A 23,066-nucleotide genomic window follows, 5' to 3' on the forward strand; every position below is an offset into this window, starting at 1 on the left:
TTTTTTTTTTTTGTGCCTTAGGTCAGATGGGCTCTTGGAACACTGGTGCTTTACTTTGCATCAAATGTGCTGGAATACCGTAAATCTCGGGGTTCATATATCAAGGGTAAAGTTTGTCAATTTTGACCAGTGGGACCCAGACAAATACAGGCTAAAAGATCATCATTGTAAAATCAGATATTGAACTGGAAGGACTAGGTATAAAAACGCCACATATGTTCTGAGAGGGGGAGGGCCTATATCTTGCTTGCCTGGTACACTTGGAACAAAATGACAGGAGTATCTCTTTATCAATCCACTGCAGAAACCAACTCAGTATAAGTAGTAATTACTCAAAGTTTCAAGTAAAGTAATGTGCACTACTCAGACTCTAGGGACTGGGAATGGACCTCAGACGAGAACATCGTGTCCATCCCCTGCCCTTATTGGCAGGACAATACTGTCTAGACCATTCCATGATAGGAATTTATCTAACCTACTCTTAAATATCTCCAGATGGAGATTCCACAACCTCTCTGGGGCAATTTATTCCAGTGTTTTAGGCTACCACTGACAGTTAGGAACTTTTCCTAATGTCCAACCTAAACTTCCTTGCTAACGTTTTAAGCAACAGTTTCTCTGTTTATATTTAGAGGCAACGGAACAGTTTTCTCCACTCCTCCTGATGACACCCCTTTAGATACCTAGAAAAACTGCTATCATCCCGTCAGTCCACTCTTTTCCCAAACTAAATAAACCAAATTCTTTCAGCCTTCCTTCGAGCGTCGGTGTTCTCAAGACCATTTTTCTCATTCTTGTGCTCTTCTCTGGACTCTCTGAACTTTCTCCACATCTTTTTTGAGAAATGCAGGTGCCCGAACTGGACACAATGACTTCAGTTGGCCTAACCAGCGCAGAGTAGAGCGGAAGAGGGACTTCTTGACTTGTTTTACAACTACCTGTTAATGCATCCAGAATCACGTTTGCTTTTTTGCAACAGTATCACACTGACCGTATTTTAGCCTTGTGGTTTCACTATAACCCCTAGATCCCTTTCTGCCATTCTCCTTCCTAGACAGTCTCTTCCCATTCTGTCTGTGTGAAACTGATTGTTCCTTCCTAAGTGGAGCACTTTACATTTGTCTTTATTGAACTTCATCTGGTTTACCTCAGACCATTTCTCCAATTTGTCCAGATCATCTTGAATTTTGACCCTGTCCTCCAAAGCAGTTGATCTAAATCACCAATTTAAATCATGATTTAAATAAGCAAGCCAAGAACCTTGATTTAAATAATCAATTCTAATCTTGTTTTCATGAGTTTTTTTTATTTACTTTCCTAGAACAATTGATTGTCATTGTTTAGTGCACCTTTAAAACATGTTGATTTGCAACCAGATATAGCCTTTGCATTAGCTTTGGTACTTCCTTTTGCTAAGGAGGAGGATATACTCTATTTACACACCTTTAATTAAGCAGGTTAACATACATTTATTCAGAGTCTTCGTTTTTAACCAAAAAAAATTGTGAATGATGCTTTACTATTTTTTAAACTCGTGATTTGTTAAGCTGAATTTGGAAGGAAATTGGAATTCAATTAAATAACGTTAGACAACCTTGATACAAAAAATGAACGCTTTTTTCTTCCTATTCATCTTATTGTACCGATGTGTTGTCAAGGTCCCTATACAAGTACTCTCACCACAGTTGTAGTAGCTAATCTAAAAATGTCCGATTTTCATGTTGACGTTCAGTGCTACTTTGGATTGTGCATAACATCTATCTAGCGATATTATTCATGAGTTTTGGGAATTGGAGGAGGCATTTTTTATTTTAAACATGATATACAGCCCTTTGTACTTCAATTATTCATTTGTTTAGTTACATAATAAATGAATGAGAATAGTACATTCAGTTGTGTAGAGGCGCAAAAAAAATCGTAAAGTTCTGGGTTTTGTTTTTTACTTGTTTATCCACTTATAAATGTTTGGAATCCTGATTCATTTATTTACTTTTAAATACCAAAAATGATAGATTCACATCATGGACTATGGAATTAAACATTAGCATTTAAAATTTGGAGTATTTGAAACTGAGCAGCATTGTCCCTCTTTTGTCAGTATGGGACTTAAGTGTATCATAAAGTAGAAAAGGGATGGCAGAGGAAATCTTAAATGATTAAAGATAGGTTTTAATATTTAAACTCTCAATTTTTGATAAATCCTAAACAAGCCTTTGGAATATATAGATTTAAATGAAATCATTGAGTTCAAATAGTGATAATGTTTTTAGTGTCTTCTGACACAATACTGCTGAGTTTACTTTTTTTATCAGAAGCATTTTGAAACTTTAAGATAGCAAGACTGAATTTTTCTGTTTTATTAAGCACATGCTAATTAGTAGGATGTTAATTTCTTTATTCAAAGAAATTTCAAGTATCAAAGTATTATCTAAAGTAAATATAGGAGCACTCTTACTTGATAAGCTTCAATCTCTCATATGCTAGCTAAATTTTTTCCATATACTTTGTGCTCCACAACTGAATATTCATTTATTAATTAGAGGGATAGTTTTATCAGGTTCTTCAGAAACCCATTTGAGGCAGAACCAATCCCAATTAAAACATTTTGAGCTGCAGTAGATTATTTACAGCTGAGTGATTTGCCAATTTCTTTAGGAAATTTATTAAACACTCCAGAAGTTGCTGTTGTCTTTTCAAACATTCTGCATTCCATATCAAAGTACCATCCTTTTGGTAAATAGTTATTTTTAAAGAAATGTGAATTGATTATGATCTGTTGTTCTGTTATAAAGTAAACATTCCAGTGTTCATGTTTTTATTTTGTGGTTACACTGTAATATGCTCACCTTTTGTGTGTGCCTGTTGTGAGCAGAACATGTTCAAAGATATTTGAAAATGCTGCATGTTCCCTCATCAGCATGTAGGCAGAAGAGCAAGCATTATTGGCATATACCTGTGACTGGGAGGAAATTCAGTTGGGTTTCTTGTAGGGTATTCCAATAAAATACTTAAAAAATTGTGTATTGTTTGTACAATGTGTAGCACAACTGGGTCCTGGTGTGTGACACATGCTTCTAGGTGCTAGTGCAGTATTGTATAATAATACAGCAGAAACTGCGGGATGTTAAAAATTTGTTACTAAAAATTACATAATTTTGTGTCGTTGACATTAACAGCATGCTAAATTTAATTAAAACTGTTGCTGTGTGGTAACTTTGTTTCTGTGTTTAAATTTGGCTGCAAAAGCAATCCTGGTGGCATGGATGCCCCTAGGAGGACCACAATAGCTTACTTGTGTCAGTGTGAGCAGAGTAAACCTTATAGTGGAGCACATTTCAGTAAGAGCAATGCAGAACTTAGGCCCATTTGAAAAGAAATGTGAAAGAATGCTGCTTCAAAATACATGAGACTTACCTGTAGCATATTATTTTATGTGTATCTGAAATTGTATAGTTATAGTGCCACCCTCACCTAGATCTAGATTTTCTTATTGGAAAAATATTGTGCCTACATATCTTTGTCATTTTTAATAATAAAAAATTGAAGGGAGGAAGCCTGAATATTTCATGCTCTTATAAAATTTTGATTTTTAAAATGACAGTCTTCTTCAAATTCAGTCCATTTCAAAACAAGAGTTCAGCGTGGGAAATTATACATTCTGAATTCCTGCTGCCAGCTCGAGTTTTAGAACTACATTCTTCTATTCTTTTAAAATATTTCTCTCCCTTTGTGCTGTGAGACAAACTTAGACAAACTGGGAGCTGAAAATACAGGGGATATTAAAATTGCACTTAAATGTATGAAATAAGGAAGCTGAGAGACAGTTCAAGTGGCCTCTGTGCATTCCTACTCTTGGGTTGTGCTGGTGGTGCATTTCTGATGGTGGAACGCTTCCTAGCACTGCCATTGGAATCTTTTCATCCCCCCCGTCTCATCTCTCACTGCTTCTGAACAGTTTGAGGACAAGGCTATAAAACAGGGCGTTGCACTCCGGCCATCTCAGTTCCTTACAGCCGTGGTTAAAGGCAGCCTGGAAGATCTCCAAATCTGACCCACCCACTTCTTCAGTCAACAGTACCTTTAGTTAGTTCTTGTTCTTAGTTTAGTTCTTTATTTTATTATTCAAAATACACCTCTACCTTGATATAATGCTGTCGGGAGTCAAAAAAAATCTTCCTGCATTATAGGTGAAACCATGTTATATTGAACTTGATTTGATCTGCCGGAGCGCGCAGCCCCCTGTCCCCCAGTGCACTGCTTTACCGCATTATATCTGAATTTGTGTTATATCAGATGGCGTTATATTGGGGTAGAGATGTATTACCTTAAAAAAAAAAAAAAAAAAAAGGGGGGTTGCGGGGGAAGAAGACTCTCTTGTAGGTTCCACATCTTGGTGCCATCTCACAGATTGCGTGGGAGATCTGAAAGGAAAGTGGCTGGATTTAAGCAGGACTTTTTCCTGCTGTCTTTCATGCCTCCAAAATCTGTATGATGTGTGTAGCATACATAGGAGAAGGACATACGTTCTGTCTTGGTGCACAATAGTATCCCTTTTACCCCCAAGCCTATAAAGTATTAAATGAGACCCACATGCTTCTGCTGGAGCATTCCCTAGTGACCTCAAATCCAGAAGACAGTCTTATTGCAAGAATCCATGAAGGAGTTGTCGTAAACAGATTGTTAACTCTTTACAGGTAAAAGAGATGTTAACCCTTAACTAACAGTGAAACTGGAACACTGACCGAGGAGACCAATCAGGAGAAGATACTTTCAGATCTGGGTGGAGGGAAGCTTTGTTTGTGTTCTTTGTTCTTGTGTCCGTGTTCTCTCTGGGTTGTGAGAGGACCAGACATGTAAGCAGATTCCTCCAATCTTTCTGAAAAAATCTCTCTGTTCTAATTTTAGTAAGTATCAGGATAAAGGCGGTGTTAGTCTTTTTGATTTTTTTCTTTATTTGCAAATGTGTAGTTTGCTGGAAGTATTTTAATTTGCATTTGTGCTGGGGGGGAGTTTTTCTCTCTAGTGTTTAAGCTGAAAAGACCCTGTAATATTCCATCTGATTTACAGAGAGAGTTTTTACTTTTATCTTTATTAAAAGCTTTTCTTTTTAAAGACCTGAGTGATTTTTTTTTGTTAAGGCTCAAAGGAATGAGTCTGTACTTACCAGGGAATTGGTGGGAGAAGGAAAGAAGAGGAGGAGGGGGAAAGGTGAATTTCCTCTTTTGTTTTAGATTCACGGAGCTTGAATCTGTATTGCCTCTGGGTGAGGGGAAAGAGGATGGGGGAGGTAACATTCCTCTCTGTGTGGTGATTCAAGAGTTGATCACGGTGATCTCTTGTGTACCCAGGGCAGTAAAAAGCTGGGAGGAAAAAAGGAGGGGAAGGAAATGGTTTATTCCCCTTTGTTGTGAGACTCAAGAATTTGGGTCTTTGGGTCCCACAGAAGTTTTGAGGGGACCAGAGTGCCAAAACACTATACTTTGTGGTGGTGCAGCCTATCAGAATCTAAGCTTGGTAATTAAGCTTAGAGGAATTCATGCTGGTACCCATCTTTTGCACTCTAAGGTTCAGATTGGGGAATTACGCATTACAGGAGAATCAAGGGATAAAATAAAGAGCAAACGACACTCTTTTCCTTTTCCCTCCAGGAAAGGACAAAAAGCTGTGGAGTATTTTAGATGTCCCTCAGAACTGTCCTTCCCTATATCAAACTATGAGTTTCATTGAGACATCTTTTCCCCTTCTCAGTTTTTAGGTTGCTTCAATCTCTAGTTTCACTCTTCCAATTGGCCAGAAGTGAGATTAGGTCAGTAACTGAGTCACATAGGGAGAGAGGTTACATTCCTACCTCTGTTCCATTCCACTGACAAGACTGTCATAAGTAATAGGTAAGGTAAGGGTTTAATTTTGTAAAGGGGGGACAAGAGAACCAAACACTGACCAGAGGACCAATCAGAGACTGGATTGTTAAAGTCAGGGGCGGGAATTTGTATACTCGGGGTCTTTGTTCCTCGGCTATGGGTAAACAAGTTTTTCTTCCAACTCCATCTTATCTAATCTTCTCTACACATCTGTGAGTACAAAAGGAGCAAGATAATTCGGCTATGATGAGTTGTGTTGTATTTTACATGTATGTTGATTTGCTGGACTGGTTTATAGGGTATCTTTTAAATCAGACTGTTTATTCATATTTTCTTATAAGCAAGAGCCTGTATTGGAGTTTCTTAATGCAAGATTATTGTTTTGTATTTTCTTTTTTCGATAAAGTTCTTTTGAAAACTGGTGGAGTTCTTTTCCTAGTGAGGCAAAGGGATAGAACTTCTGTACAGGTAGCTGTCTCCTCACGGGAAGACAGAGAAGTGGAAAGGAAAAGCCAGGCTGTGGGTTTTTTATGTCCCCAGGGCAGGAACAGGACGGGAAGAGAAGAAAGAATCATCTCTGTTTTCTTGTTTGAAGTTTTCTCAGTTACTGCTACGAGACCAGGGAGGGGAATCTCCTTTGTGTGCTAGCTGTGATACTGTGAATGCAAGCCTCGGGGACGCTAGATTGCCTCTCCAGTTGTATTCAAAGAGTGAAGTCTAGTTCGCACCGGCTAACCCAGGGAAGGGGGGGGGGTGGGAAGAGAGGGAGACCAGGGCTCTGGTCTTGGGTCCTCCAGGGAAGGTTGGGGGTGAACTCGGGGGGTGCTAGGAACCCCAATAGTCCTAGTTGGTGGCAGCGAGAAAATATCCAAGCAGGTAGTGAGCTTGGGGGAGTTTCAGGTAAGCACCCAGATTTTGGATGCTAAAGTCCAGATCTGGGACAGGAGGCTTTACCACAAAGACGTGATAGAAAATCTGATTCTAATTACTGGTGAGACTGGGAGTTTCTTCTTAGGGATAAGGTTTCTACTGGCTATCTCCTAGATAATGAGAGAGAGAGAGAGAAGCGCTCTGCACATGTACCCTGCTGCCACTGCACGGATAAGGGGTGCAGTTGTCTGATGAGCAAATATTGTCTGGGTACATTCTGCTATCTCTGACAGGGAAGGTAAACAATTAGATATTTTGGGAAGCCCTATCTTCTCCTCTTCCAGTCATGGCATCAAGGTATCGAACTTCCAAGCTGTGATATCTCATTATCAGTCCTGTCTTTGGGGGAAGGTGGCTCTTTCTGCCTAAGGACTTTGCTGGAGATGAAAGAAATCTAGCAAAGGTATTAATTACAGAGGAACAATTTGTTGCCATACAGTTGAAACACTTTCCATATGTCAGACTTTGCTGCCAGGGCGGTGGTGTCTCATACCATAAGGAGATATGCATGGCTCAGATCTTAAGATGTGTTCCCTGAAACTAGGATGGGTAGAAGATCTCACTTTAAAGAAGATAGTTTGTGCTGAATAAACCATGTCCTCAAAGATGAAGGATACAATCTTACTGGGAGTATCACACAGTATTTATCATTCTCCAAGGAGATGGTTTGGAGCTTCTGTCTCAACAACCACAGGCAGCAGAATACTCCTTAACCTTTGTCCTCATATCTTAGCAGTAGCAATAACAGCTTCCTCCATGCATCAACAAACAAGAAAAAGCTACAAGCCTCATCTCAAGAGCAGGTTCACTACTTCATGCTCTTCTGTGCCAGGCCTTAGACAGTAGACGTGACATGAGGAGTGAGAGCTACAGCTCATTCCCCAATCAACTCTCCAACTTTCTTCCTTCCATTCCACCTTTGGAGTTCCACTCTTCTACTATTGCTGGAATATCATTACCAGAGAGAAGTGGATCCTTGAGGAAGTGCAAGAAGTCTATTCAAGCACATTCCTCCTCCCTGTTTCTTCCTACTAAGGGACCCCTCTCACAAGCACTTATTAAGAACAGAAGTTCTATCCCTTTTGGAAGGTGGGGCTATCGAGGAGGTACCAAAAAGAGTTCAGAGGGAAAGGGCGTTTTCTCAAAGTAGTTTCTGATCCTAAGGATGGATGATGGAATGTGATCCATCTTAGAGCTCAGAAACTTGTTACTTTATCAGGAAGTTCAGCTTCCTTGTGGTGACAATTGAGTCAACAATTTCTTCCTGATCTATCCAAGATTGATTTGTAGCTCTCAATCTCAAGGTTGCATATTTCCTTACATCGATCATATCTTCATATTGTGAATATCTCCATTTCCATGATTTTTTTTTTTTTTTAAATCACTACCAGTACAGGGTCCTCCCGTTTGGCCTTTCTGCTGCCCCTCAGGTATTTACAAAATGTCTCTTTGTCATGACAGCACGCTTAAGACTGCAGGATAATATATACTTCTATTCGGGTTAATGTCTAATAAACTTCATCTCAAAAGTCTCTGGCCATCAATCTGGACTATGGTGTCTGTTTTTTGGAGAAACTGGGTATCTGAATAAATTGGAAGAAATCACATCATCTTATGCAGAAGCTCTCCTCCTTTGGCACAATTTTAGGCTCTCTTCTGGAAGGAAAGCCCTTCCATCTTGGAAGTGTCACTCTGCTGTTACAAAACTTCAAGAGAATCCTAACGAGATAGTAATCTTCCTCAGTCTAGGACTCATTGCTTCAGTCCATATGCATGTCTCAAAATAAAAGTATTACAGCTAGCAAGAAATTACCAGACAAATCTAGACAACATATACCTAAAGCTTTCTCTTCCCCACTTCCTGTAGCTCCCATTGGCTGGGAATGGCGAACTGTGGCCACAGGGAGCTGAGGGGCTCCATGCCTGCAGATGTTCCAAGTAAACAAAACAATGTATTAGATATTCAGTGATTCCGTAAAGCAGGGGTCAGCAGCCTTTCAGAAGTGGTGTGTCAAGTCTTAATTTATTCATGGTAATTTAAGGTTTTGCGTGCCAATAATACATTTTACATTTACAGGGGCCGGCGGATGGAATCCCAGACTGGCAGCAGGCTGAGCGGACCTGCTGGCCTGGGTTCCATCCATCCAGGCCGGCAGTGGGCTGAGCAGGGCTGGCGGCGGGGACACCAGGCTGGCAGCAGCGTGCCACAGGAAATCACCTTGCGTGCCGCAGATTGCCGACCCCGCCATAGCATTTAAAATCATCAAATTTTGGTGTAGACCCATTTATAAGCCGACCCCTGCTCTTTCTTGGATCACTCTTTTTTACCAAAAATATTCAGTTTATGACCGAGTATATATCTCCTTTTTCCTTTAATCTTTCACTTGCAATCTTAGAAGCTACTTTCGAAATACTAAAATAAAAAATTTCAGATAGAAGTGATACTTTTTTAAAGCTCTGTCCACTTTAACTGTCTTAAGTGAACCCAGAGTAGCAAATTCCACAGGAAACATCTTATAATTCCCATTAATGTGCGGTCTTTTTAGAATGCTTTTTGTAAATCTTTCTGTTGCAGAAAACATGCAAAGCAGGGTTGTGTTTGAATAGACTAACACTTGAATAGACAAATGGTAAAAACAGAACATTGCCTTCAAAGGAGTGAAGAGAACATGTATGAAACAAATGGATGTGATTAGGGGATTTAACCTCCAGTTCTTAATGTAGTGCACAAGTTTTTAATCCTCTCACTTATATGGTCAGAATAACAATGGAAATGTTTCCAAGACCCAAATTAGCAATGTACAATATAATTCTTCTTCTACCATCTTTCTTTAGTGCATGCAGGATATGGGAAATACGAAGGCAAGGATACTCTATGAAGCTAATCTACCAGAGAATTTCCGAAGACCACAAACAGATCAGTATCCTTTTTCTGTCTTACTGTTTGCAAATTCAAGGAGCCTTAGTACAACCCAAGTGTTACATAACTAGATGAAGAATTTGATAGGTGTCAACTTATCATACCAGCCTTAATTAAAGTTGATATTTTTTACACTTATTATTTTGCGGTGCCTAACTAGAGACATTGGAAAATGGGAAATGGTTCAGCAAACGTCCCTTACGGTAAGAAACTTGACAAATGTATTTAGTTTTTTAGAGAGAGAGGTTAAGAACTGATGTGTTCATAGTTTATAAGTGCGTACACAGGGAGAAGATTTCTGATTGAAGACTCATAGATGTTATGCCTTTTGTCTTGAAGGTGTACTGCTGAGATGTAGATCATTTGGTGCAGCTGGGAGCTGAACTGAATAGGCGGTGAGCGATGAGGGACAGAAAGGAAGATGAAAATTGATAAATAGAAAACAGATTGAATTAGTTGGGTCTTGAAGCAAAATGGGGAAATGGTGAATTTTGATAATGGTAGGGTGAATTGATTTGGAGTGAATGAAATGCTGAGTGAGTCAGGTGGATGAATGGTGACTAGGTAGGAAGGTAAGTAGGAGTTGTGTGGGCTGAATAGTGAGGTGAATTGGTATGGTGGTTTGATACGCATGGAAAAATATTTGTGAAATGTTGGTGTGCCAAGGAGTGTTGGAGTGCATGACCAAGCCAGTGATGATTTTAATGGTGTGCTGGTTTTTTTTTGATACTTTTGGAAAGCTAACTTCATTACTAGTATTAATTTAGGTTGCTTTCAATCTGTTTTGCTGCCTTATCTTCAGTTCCAGACCATCATGGGGCTAATTCTAGCTGTGTATGTGGGCTTCCAGCCTTTATAAGCTCCCTCAGTTGTTAGAACCCTGGCTGATCCGCAAGAATAGATCTGTACTGATAGCTCATGTATCATATCTTACCCGGAAACAGAGTTTAAAAAGTGTGTTATGGAACAATAAAAGGTTGTTCTGAGTAGTTTTGTGTATGGAGCGTGAAATGGTTAGGCTGTCTGAAAGCTTTCTGATTGCAAACGCATTAAAGCCTTAGGCTTTATTGTCTTTCACTGTAAGCACATCGTAGGGAATATGTCTGAATGTAGTTTGAGCCTGGATAACTTTTATTTGGTCAAATACTAAATGAAGTTTATTACTAATAAGGAATGCTAAAGCAACTTTGATTTTTAGGTGAAAGGGCACTGGAATTGGTCATGCACTCACTGAACTTGGCCTCTCTCCAAGTCTTTTTTCCCTTGTCATGCTTATTGTCACAAGAAATGAGTGGAAATGTGTGAAAGAGGATATTGATAATGGACCTTTTATATTTAGCAAAGTGAGAATTGGCTTGATTTCATTAGATGGAAGTCTGTTGCCAACTCCTTTTCACATGTTCTGAAGAGGACATCTGTTTGTAGTCATCAACGGATTTTGCAAGAAAACATCTACCTTGGTCTGGAGTCTTCTGCTATAACTTCATATTGAGATACAAATTTATTGGTCCATAATAAGTTACAGCCAGTATGCTGGAATCTGTAACTGGACAAAAGTGATTCCTGAGTCAGGGCACGTGGACCCTGAACCCTGCAAAAGACTCCGTGCAGAAGAAGGGAATCTCTCACACCAAAAATGACACGTGAAGTTGTATCCTGCTCTGTTCACTGTATTGGCCATCTCGAGAAGGAGAAGAGAGAGACTCTAACTACCAGCTAAGCCATGCCTGAAGTCTATATACAGCTAAAAGAAAAAAGAGACTAATCACCTTCCTGCATGCGAAGTGAGTTCAAGTTATTTGCACCATCAGAATTACAGTAGATCTCAACTGAGATCTATCACATGAGTTAAAGAAGATGACTACTGAATTCTCCAAGGTTCCACTCCCAGGTCAGTTATCTAATTAGTAAGAAGTTATTTTGGGTTAAAAGCATGCTATTCCAAAGCTTCCATGTACTTGATTTTGGGTTACTTTCTCACAGATGCAGAAATGATCAGAAAGATGCAGACACTGCATTATTGTGTTGGGGGAATAAGCTACATAAATAGGGTCTATCAAAGGTGGTATGTTCAGGCAAACTTTAAGATGGAACATCAAAATGGGAAGCTATAAAAAAAAAATTCTCAGTGTTATACGTCTTTAAAGCAAGGCAAGAGTTTCAGCTGCCGTTTTTAGTAGACTAGACTCTTAGCTCAGTTGATTAGGTTAAAAGAGAAGCATTCTTCCTTAACTTTCCTAAGAAGTATTGAAATAATTCTTGTTTTAACCTTATAAATTGATGTAGTTGCTCACTGTAGTAACTGATGAGCCAGAGAAATTAACCATTGATCGAATTCCAGTTGCAACTTTAATTTGATCATTGTATTATGTTATATTTTATTAGTTTAGGGAAATTCCAGCCTTACATATGTGTGATTCTTGTTGCAGGGTTGTATGTTGTACGTTTTTGTGGGTGCTCAGAACCTATTGCATAATATAAATACAGAGTGAAAATATTTTGATGGTAGGACACTGACTCACATCTACTTTGCATATCAATTTTTCATGTCATTGTGAAGTATGATTTCAAAGAAAGAAAATGAAGCTAAGAGAAGTACATATGAAATCTAAGCATTAAGTAGCTGTGACTGAATTTTTACTATTGATAAGTTCATTGAAAGTGATTAAGCATGTGCATAAGTAACTAAAGCAGTTCAGGTTTGGTTTTGTGTTTTCTCGTCTTTTGAAATAAAATTGCAAAAATGTTGGAGAATTAGAACCGAATGTCATTCTTTTAGTTGGAATATTCTTAATTAACCAGTTTTTTGATTTATTTTTTTCTTCCTCTCACTGTGTTTTACTTAACTGCCTGTTTTCAGAGCTGTAGAATTTTTCATCAGGGATAAATATGAAAAAAAGAAGTACTATGACAAAAATGCAATCAGTGTCACTAGTGTAAGTATGCAATTCTTCCAGTAATTCAGATAGTATTCTTTGTATTTTTCTTGAAGTTTTAAATTACCCTTGGAGAAATTTTAAAATTGTTTGTTAGTACTTATCAGAAGACCTACTGGTATGTAGGAATACTAAATAGATGATAAAGACATGGACATACAATAGCGAACGTTCCTTTGGTCCGGAGCCATACAATGCTGATCTTCATTATCTGTGTGTGTTTAAAAAAAACAAAAAAAAACCCCAACAACCTGACAGACAGACAACTTCCCTACCCTCACAAAAACCTAGAGATTAACAACTTGTGTGTGAGATGATTATTATATAGTTACGGTTATGTTTCAGAGTTAAGTTTTAACAGGAACTGTAAAGCTTTATTTTGTAAAAATTTTATTGAAGTGGCAAAAACCAAAACACAGAGTATGAACTTGGAGCGGTATTGATTTTTTTCTTGGTGGTTTGATGGAAAATGAATTGACATTGAGAGAATAATAATTTAAAAATCACTAACTTTGGAGACACCTCCCTTCATGCCTCCACTCCCCCTCAGTAGTCTCTCTTTTCTTTGTAGGCTAAAAAACATGAGGAGAAATAGATCTTGCCAATTAACCCTGTAGTCTTAAGTTCCCTGAGTTGGGAAGGAGGAGACCAGGAGTTCAAATCTTACCTCCTAAGTGCAGTTTAAATTCTGGTACCATTCTCCCCTTGTTATTGACTACAGTCATGAACCTCGACCTAAGACAGTTAGGGGAGAACTGCTGAAGACTGAGTTTTTGAAATAAATTAGCAGAAAAATTATTCAAGATCACTGCAGGCATAGAACCCAAGTCTCTAACATGACAATCCCCTGTCTCATCCATTGCTCCACACTGCCTTCCAGAGTGACTAAACCACTCTTTTATTCTGTCTCTAACTACTATAAACTAAACTCCCCTTCCAGAGCCCAGAATAAAATCCAGCAATGTTGGTCTCCAAAGGGACTAATAATTACTTCTGTATCTCATTATAGTGTAGACCTAGGCTGGGGATATGAAGGCCAAAGGGAAGGATGTGACTGTGACCCAGTTAAAAGACCTTTTAAAACAATATTTGTACTTAACATTCCTGAAGTAGATGGTAAAGTAGTTTCTCAAATGCATGGAATGTGAGATAGTCAGATGAGCTGCTCTTTTGAGATGGATATAAAAGCATATGAAGTCACTAGTAAGATTTTTTTTTTTTTTTTGGTGCATGAGAGTGCAAGTTTGAAGTTGGGCCATCTATTGGAGATGGAAGTGAAAGCCTTATGAAGCATTGGTGTGTTATCAACAGTGCTATAGGTGATATGAAGGGGGAAAACATGTCCATTTCTTTCTCTCATAACTTATTTCCAAATTCTTAAGGTTTTAGGTAGATGGAGTTTGTCCTGCTGTAACCTTAAGGGTACTGTTGTTGAGATAGAACAGAGATTGGCAATCTTTGGCACGAGGCTCACCAGGGTAAGCACCCTGGCGGACTGGGCCGGTTTGTTTACCTTCTGCGTCCCCAGGTTCAGCTGATCGCATCTCCCACTGGCTGTGGTTTGCCACTCCATCCTAGTCTGACCTCCTGTATAACACATGCCATGAAACGTCCCTGAAACAATTTATAGAACACATTTTTTTTAGAAAAACATCCCATCTTGATTTTAAAATCCCCAGTGATGGGGTATCCACCTTGACTTGTATTAAATTGTTCCAATGATTGATTACTCTACTATTAAAAATTTACACCTTATTTCCAGTCTGACTTTGTGTAGATTCAACTTCAAGTCATTGGATGGTGTGATACCTTTCTTTGCTAGGTTGAAGAGCCCATTATCAAGTATTTATTTTCTGAGTTAGTAATTCTAGACTTTGATCAAGTCACGCCTGCACCTTTTCTTTGTTGATCCAGAGACTCAAGGAGTTCGGTCTGTCAGTATAAGGCATGTTTTAATCATTCTTGTGGCTCTTCTCTGACCTCTCTTCAATTAATCAACATCCTTTGAATTGTGGACATCAGAACTGGACACAGTATTCCAGCAGTGATTGCAGTGCTAGATAGAAAGGTAAAACAGTCTCGCTACTCCTACTGAAGATTCCCATATTTATACATCAAGGATTTGCAGTAGCCCTTTTGGCCGCAGGATTGTACTTGGCACTCATTTGCAAATGATTGTCCACCATGACCATCAAGTCTTCTAAGTGTCACTGCTTCCTAGGATAGAGTCCCTCATCCTGCATATATGCCCTACATTCTTTGTTCCTAGATGTATACATTTACATTTTCCTTATTAAAATACATATTGTTTGCTTGTCACTGGTTTACCAAGTGATACAGATGGCTCTGTATAAGTGACCTGTCCTCTTTATTATTTATCCCTCCCTCAATCCTTATGTCCTTTGCAAATTTAATCAATGATTTTTGTTTTCTTTTATCAGGTCACTGATAAAAAATATTAAATGGCGTAGGGCCAAGAACAGATCTCTGTGGGACCCTACTAGAAACATATCCACTCAGTGATTCCCTTTAAAACTACATTTTGAAACATATCAGCTTTTAATCCATTTAATGTGTGCCTTTTTATTAATACTGTTAGGTTTTTTTAATCAAAATACTGCATTTTCTTTTAAAGAACACAAATGTCTAATGATGATATTTGGGGAGACAAGTTCTGTTTTCATAACTTACTGGATAAACAGAGTAATAAGCAAAATATTTTAAAGGGATGACTTAAAGGTTTCTTAATGCTAAAATTTGTTGTTCAAAGTAATTGTACAGTTTTGTCCAGTTTTTTCCCCCCTTAATGTATTTGTCAGCCATCTTGCTTTCATTTAGAATGTCTTTATTTCATCAGTGTGTGCATTTAAATTACAACTTCAGACTTATTTTTTAAAAAGATGACATAATCATAATAAGCCTGAGGTAAGATTTACAGTCATAAACAAATTCATGTGCGATTGTGACTAAAAACTTGAACTTCTTACTTAGCATGTAAATTGGATTTTCTTATGGTGTATAACAAAAGCATACTTTTCATATAGAGATTATACAAGTATAGTTGTTGCTACAATAGTGCTTTTTGAAATTGTTCAGCCCTAAGAATATTAGTTTATTAAGAGACTATTGCTACAAGTACTGTATGTCAGTCAAGAGTCACCTGTCCTAGTACATCACTTTCCTAGGTTTCCTTTTGGTATGTGCTCTATTCCTTGGACTTTTAAATACAGTCTAGATATGACAGATGTTTGGAATGAGGTAATGAAAAGACTGATGCGAGCCCCAATTAAACAGTAAGTTGTTATTGAACAAGTGTTACTGTCACATTCTGGACTGCAGGCCAGTTGTGTGCCTCACAATGCTGTGCTGTTTTAGCTTCCAAGCAGGGCTGCTCCTAACAGCACGCATGCCACTCCCTGAGTATCTGTGTATAGCTGCAGTCCTGGTCCAGCAACTCTGACCCCAGCATCCTATCAGCAACACTTCTTCAGTCACACGGTGGCTTCCACCAGCTGGGTTACTACTTTCAGGGTGACCTCAACACACTTCCAGTCCTGAATTTTCCTCAAAAATGTGTGTTCTGCACTGTCCAGCTCTTTCCTGGACAATTCAGATAGTAAAAATCTAGGTAGTAAAGGGTCAGTATTCAGCAGTTTGCTACTGTAAATGGCATTGCCAGCTAGTTGAGTTTAAACAAAACACTGATTCGCTGCTACAAATTAGTATTAGGGTTTAAAACATTTTTGAAATCCCAGTGTTTGAATAATATCTCTGTAATTACATGAAATTGTGACAAAAACTTAATTTCACTTTTACATTTTTATGGATATATGACTTGAAACTTTTCATGCTTACAAACGTTTACTAATAGATTTATAGCCAATTGTGTAGAATCTTTTCATAAATATCTTATTTGGAGTGGAGACCAAGATACTTCCTGTAAATATCTGCAAAGCTACCTCATTATCCACCCTCAGAAATGTCCTTTGTTGTGATGCCAACAATAATCTTGTACTGGTTGTCTCATTGATTTTTTTGTACTCCCCATTTGTATCCGAACTATTTGTTGCATTTTGTCTCATACTTAAATTGTAGAACTGTTTGTTTGGAGCAGGGGCTATCTTTTTGTTCGATGCTTAGCATAATGGAATCTTAGTCCATGACTGGGGCTCCTATATGTTGTGGTAATTAAACATTTATTATTACAATTATTTTAATTTTAATTTCAGTGTTCTCCAGTATATCTTTAAAATATATTTCGATCTAATCTGGATCGAATCTGAGTTCTGCCCATGACGCTGGGGAATGATATCTTCTTTGAGTGCTTGCTCATGTCAGTTTCATTCTAGGGGTGTGTGTGCCCACATGCACAGTTGTTGGAGACTTTTGCCTTAGCAGTTTCTGTGTGGTCAGCTATAGTGCCTTCTGGCCCTATGCCCTCTCAGTTACTTCTTACCACCTGTGACGGTTAGTTGGAGTGCCTGGTCTTGCTTAGCAAGAGCATTAGTGGTTCTTCACTGTTCAGATCATTCTCCTTTTGTTGTTTAGTCATAGACTAGTTAGCTGTTAAGTGATTTAGTACTACTTTAGTAGTTAGTCCCGGCTGATCTCCTAGTCACCTTGCAGATCTCCTAGGCGTTGGTCCCCTCCAACACAAGACCGTTCTTGGTCGTGGCACCGGTTGCTGGGGCCCTGATACCATTCTTCGTGCAGGCACTGGCCCTCCCCTTCCCTGTACTGGTCACTGACAAGAATCAGTTGAGAATTATGCTTCTACGGCCCTGCACTGGTCACCAGAAGTCAGAGGGACAGTTCAGCCCTTCTCCTGTATAGGATGAATCATCTCCCAGTTGGGAGCCCGCCAAGGCATCTGTGGCAGTACTGGAATCTGTGGATGATGCCTGTTACGCCATCACTGTACTTCCAGTGCTCCTTCCAGGCAGCATTGGACATGCTACCCCTGGTGCAGCTGGCAGTGGTGTTTGGAGCAAGGGGCCGAATCTGAAGTAGTGACTCCGAGGGAGGCCCTAGCAACAGTGGGAGTGGTCCCCAACACAGTTACGGGACACTCTCCATCCTCCAGCAGTGCAGTCTTTCTCACTGTCCCTGGACGAGGCAGTGGTGTGGCCCTCGCAAACTGCTGGCCCCCCTGATGACTTCAGAGAACACCAAGCCCTACTTAAAGGGGTGGTGGTGGAGACTGAGGTGCTAGCTGAGATGCCCGATGACCTTTTCCATGTCGTTCCCTCCACTGCCCCACCTCAAGTTGCATTGCCAGGGGTCCTAAAGATCGCCAAATTGGTGTGGCATATTCCTTTTCCATTCTACCCCCATCCAAGAAGGCAGAAAAGTACTATGTCCCCACAAAGGAGTATGAATACCTGTACACGCACCCTCCTGCGGGGTCCCTGGTCATGTCCGTTTTCAACAAAAGGGCCAAGCAGGGCCAGGTGAGTGGAACCCCAGAAATAAAGCTAATGAGAGGCTGGACTTATTTGGCAGAAAAAAATTTTCAACAGCAACCCTCCAATTTAGGGTCTCTAATCATCAGGCCCTACTTGGCAGGTACAATTTCAACCCGTGGGATATCGTCGGCAAGTTCACAGAGAGCCTCCCACGGGATCGGGCGCAGGAGTTTGCCACTCTGGTAGAAGAGGGCAAGGGAGTAGCCAGCAGTGTCCTCCTGGATGGCATGGACTTACTGTCGAGGGTGGTTGCCTCTGCAATAGTCCATGAGGCGTAGCTCCTGGTTACATACCTCCGGGCTATCCCAGGAGATGCAATCCACCCTCCAGGACCTCCCTTCCAAGGGACTGGGGCTCTTCTCAGAGCTAACTGATGCTTGGCTGCATGGCCTTAAAGACACCTGGGCCACCCTCCACTCCTTGGGCCTACATAGTCTTCAGCAGGCCAGAAAGCTGTTTCGCCCTCTACTGTCATTGAGGTCTTGGAGTACCCCTCGATCTGGCTCCTACAAAAAGAACAAAGACAGGGGTTTTAAGCGGTGCCACCAGTCATAGTCTTGTCCTCCTGCCCAGCCAGGTCCTTTCAGGAAACAAGGCAGCCAAAAGCAGTCATATTGATGGTGTGCCTGAGGATGATGCACCAGTCACTGCACTGGATCCATTCCTCATCTTCAACCGCCTCCATCCTTTCTGGTCGGCTTGGTCCCATATCATCTTACACTGCTGGTCAGTAGTCTTGACACAGTCTCATCAGGCTATATACCCTGCAGTTTGTAGCTGACCAACCCTTCCATCCCCTTCCCTCTCTTTATTCAGGGACGCTTCTCACAAGCACTTCCTTGTTCAGTAGACTGAAGAGGTTCCGCAAGACATGGAAGGAAGAGGATTTTCGTTCCGCTACTTTCTCATTCTGAAGGCAAAAGGGGACCTCACATCTATCCTAGACCTGTGTCGCTTCAACAAGTCAACTTTTTGAGAGAAGTTTCATATAGTCTCCCTGTCCTCCATCATCCCCTCTCTGGATCCGAGAGACTGGTACTTCCATATTCCTGGGACACCAGCGTTTCCTCCATTTCATGTTGGGCCAGCGCCATTTCCAGTTCATGGCGATGCTCTTTGGTCTTTTGTCAGCTCCGGTGTGTTCACCAAGTGCATGGTGCCAGCGACCACTTACCTGCAACATCGGGGAAGGGGGCGAATCCAAATCTACCTGTACCTTGATGACTGGTTGATTAGGGGTCAGTCATTGGATCAGGTGCAGGGGCATCTCGATCTGGTCTGTTCCACCTGCCACGACCTGGGCCTAATAATAAATGGCAAAGTTGACCCTTACCCCAGTGCAACTTATAGAATTGATTGAGGCAGTGCTCGACTCGACTCGAGCCAGAGCCTTCCTCCCTAAGACTCGGTTCCAAGTCATGATGGACCTCATGTTGTCTGTGTGCCCACCCGTTCACCATGGCCCACACATGCCTGAGACCGTTGGGCTACATGGTGACATGCACTTACATGGTCCAGCATGCAGGCCCCTACAGGTGTGGCTGGCATCGTTCTGTCCTCAACCGACACAATATGGACTGAATGATCAGGACATTCTCGTCTTGCCATGAGTGGTCCTGTCACCTGGAGCTGGTCAGTTCTGTCCCCCACAGGTGGGGAACTCCCCAGGTGAACTTATTCACGTCCAGGCAGAATAGGAAATGCCACATATTCTGCTCGTTCCAGGACAGGGACAAGGGATCCCTGTGGGAAGTCTTCCTGCTCCCGTGGTCGGGGGCTCTTCCCTCTGGTTCTGTTGCTGCCCAGGGTCCTTGTGAAGATCAAGCAGGACAGGGTGAAGGTGATCCTTGTAGCGCCAAGTGGCTGTGCCATAACTAGTTCAGCACTCTAGACTTCTCAGTGGTGACCCCGTTTCGGATGCCGCTCAGGTGGACTTGTCCCAGAACCACAGCAGTCTCTTGCATCCGAACCTGGCAGCACTTCATCTAATGTCTTGGCTGCTGCTTGGCTAAATGCACAAGACCAGCAGAGCTTGTCTGAGGTCCAGCGAGTCCTGTTGGGCAGTAGAAAGCCTTCCACAAGGACCACCTGTTTGGACAAATGACAGTGATTCACCTTCTGGATGGAAAATAAAGGGGTCTGTCCCAAGCGAGTCCCATTTCAGCTCATTCTAGATTACCGCCTGCCCTTCAAGCTTCAGAACTTGTCACTCTCATCTATCAAGGTCCATGTAGTGGCTATTTTGACCTTCCACCCACTGTTCAAAGGCAGGTTGGTTTTCTCTCAGAGTATCTCAGCCAAATTCCTTAAGGGCCTGGAGCATGTCTGTCCGCACCTCCAGGATCCTGTTCCTCCATGGGACTTGAATCTGGTGCTGTTGCGGCTCACGGGTCGCCCCTTTGAGCCTCTGGCTTTCTGCTCTCACCTTCTCCTCTCCTGGAAGGTCATGTTCCTGGTGGTGGTGGTGGCCGCCTGCTGGGTATCCAAGATTCAGGCGCTTACCTCGCAACTGCCTTACAGAGTCTTCTACAAGGACAAGGTCTATCTAAGACCACACCCAGTCTTCCTTCCCAAGGTAGTTTTCTGTCTCATTCGAGCCGGTACATTTACTTACTGGTCCTCTTTCTAAAGCTGCGTAAATTGGAGGAGCAGCGCAGGCTACATGGCCTGGACGTCAGGAGGGCTCTGGCCTTCTACATTGACTGGACCAAGCAATTCCGTAAGTCGACACAATTTTTCCTTGCTGTGGCATACAGGATGGTCACCCTGTTTCCACTCGGAGAATTTCCTCCTGGATCATGGCCTGCATTCACATCTGCTATGATCAAGCAAAGGTACTGCCCCCGGCGATCATCACTGCCCACTCTACCAGGGCTCAGGCCTCTTCAGCAGCAGTTTTGGCCCAAGTGCCATTCAGGACAGCTGTAGGGCGGGCACCTGGTCATCGGTCCATACCTTCACGTCCATCTATGCACTTACCCAGCAGGTCTGGGATGATGCTGACTTTGATAGAGTAGTACTGTAAACCGCAAAGCAGTGAACTCTGAGCCCACCTCCATAGATAGTGAGATGCGTATGTATGGGTGTATTTAGACTGTAACCTTTTTGGGGCAGGGACAGGCTCAGGGTCTAACTGATCACAATTATGGGAAGATAGGTCAATAATGAGGAGGACATGTCACTGACAGAGTGATTTGGATCGCTTGGTAAGCTGGACTCAGGCAAATATACATTTTAATATGGCTAAATGGAAACATATATGTCTAGGAACAAATAATGTATGCCACATTTCCAGGATGGGGAAATCTGAAATAGAATTGGTGGTCAGGCAAATTTAAGTTAACATATTACAAAGTTTTGGATATCTTGATGGGCCCCTGGCAAAGTATTATTTGACAAGGAAATTCACTTTTTAGCGTCACACTTTTCTTGTCACCAGATTCTAAAGTTGCTTTCAAAACTGAGTGATATGCATCAAGAATCGAAGGTCAAAGTTTGAAGCTAGTTTACTTTCTGGAAAGGTGACTTGCCAACTCTAGCTGAGTTTTCAGACATTCAGCAAGTTTCTCTTATAGTGGTTGTGTCCTTCTCACACAAAGTTTTTCTGTTACTTTGTGTGAGAAGGTCATGTATCAAAGTACTGGAGAGCAGTAGTTTTAAAGGATTTTTATTGAACCCAAGAATGGATCAGTCAGTGGTGGTCTCAGGTGGTATGGTAGCCGCAAAACCATCTGTTGTACTCAGGGGCACAAATGAAAGCTGCTGTAGCATCCCCAGAATATATAAATCTGGAATACATAAATCTGTTCTGCCTTCTTGATTTCGATTAAATTAATTTGCAGAACCATGGATAATCCTATGGTTATTTTAGATTTTTGTTGTAAAATGTGGTCATTGTTTTGGCTCTTGATCTAGAGGAGCTATAGGAAGTGTACCACTGTTGATTTCTTTTCTACAGATTGCATCTATTATAGAGACTGTATTTTCTGTGGTAATATAGTAACTAGCTTTCGTTTATAAGCCTGACTTTAACACCACAACTCCTCTGACTTCTGGAAACTAAACTAGTCTACATGAAACATATCATATGAGGTCACCTGCCACATGAAATTCCTTAGAACAGATTATGGTTTTTCTTTTGAGCATTTGTCTCTGTGGATCCTAGTAGTTATTTTTGTGAGTTGAGAAATTTCTGGATTGTGGTGTCCTTTGGAGTGGCATGTTGATGGTCCTTATGCCAACTTATCTGGGGGTGTGTAATGGGGTGCAGCTCCAACTTCTCTCTGGTTCCTTTATTTCAAGAATCTGATTATTCTAAGACATTAGAAATAATGGAGGGCAGAATCTGAGGATATATACAGACAAAATTTCTAGAACCACCATTTGCCATGGTAAATAGCTGTTCTCAGAGTATTAGTGTGTGATAGTGTGTCATTTCCTTAACAATAAGTAATGGAGGGAAACATCGCTGATGTTTAGGAGCTGGAATAGAGAAAATGAAATGTTGTCAACAGCCAATTACAAAATGGCTACTTTAGGGTTGCAGTTACTTGTGCCTGCCAAATTCTAACAGGCCAACCCATAGAATCGTAGAATATCAGGGTTGGAATGGACCTCAGGAGGTCATCTAGTCCAACCCCCTGCTCAGAGCAGGACCAGTTCCAAACCAAATCATCCCAGCCTGAGCTTTGTCAAGCCTGACTTTAAAAACCTCTAAGGAAGAAGATTCCACACCTCCCTAGGTAACCTATTCCAGTGCTTCACCACCCTCCTAGTGAAAAAGTTTTTCCTAATATCCAACCTAAACCTCCCCCACTGCAACTTGAGACCATTACTCCTCCTTTTTTCATCTGGTACCACTGAGATCAGTCTAGATCCATCCTCTTTGGAACCTCCTTTCAGGTAGTTGAAAGCAGCTATCAAATCCCCCCTCATTCTTCTGTTCTACAGACTA

The 23,066-nt window shown here is 41.0% G+C and overlaps 1 protein-coding gene across 1 annotated transcript in view; it reads left to right on the forward strand.

Moving 5' to 3' along the window:
* SMAP1 (small ArfGAP 1) overlaps nt 1-23,066 on the forward strand; it is a 239,813-nt gene that overhangs the window by 28,920 nt on the left and 187,827 nt on the right. Inside the window, 5 exon segments of the mRNA XM_032804568.2 lie at nt 27-78; nt 81-144; nt 3,823-3,829; nt 9,627-9,712; nt 12,572-12,647. Of these exon segments, the coding sequence (XP_032660459.1) occupies nt 27-78; nt 81-144; nt 3,823-3,829; nt 9,627-9,712; nt 12,572-12,647 (285 nt within the window).

Source organism: Chelonoidis abingdonii, chromosome 3, assembly GCF_003597395.2.
Source record: "Chelonoidis abingdonii isolate Lonesome George chromosome 3, CheloAbing_2.0, whole genome shotgun sequence".
NCBI lineage: Eukaryota > Metazoa > Chordata > Testudines > Testudinidae > Chelonoidis > Chelonoidis abingdonii.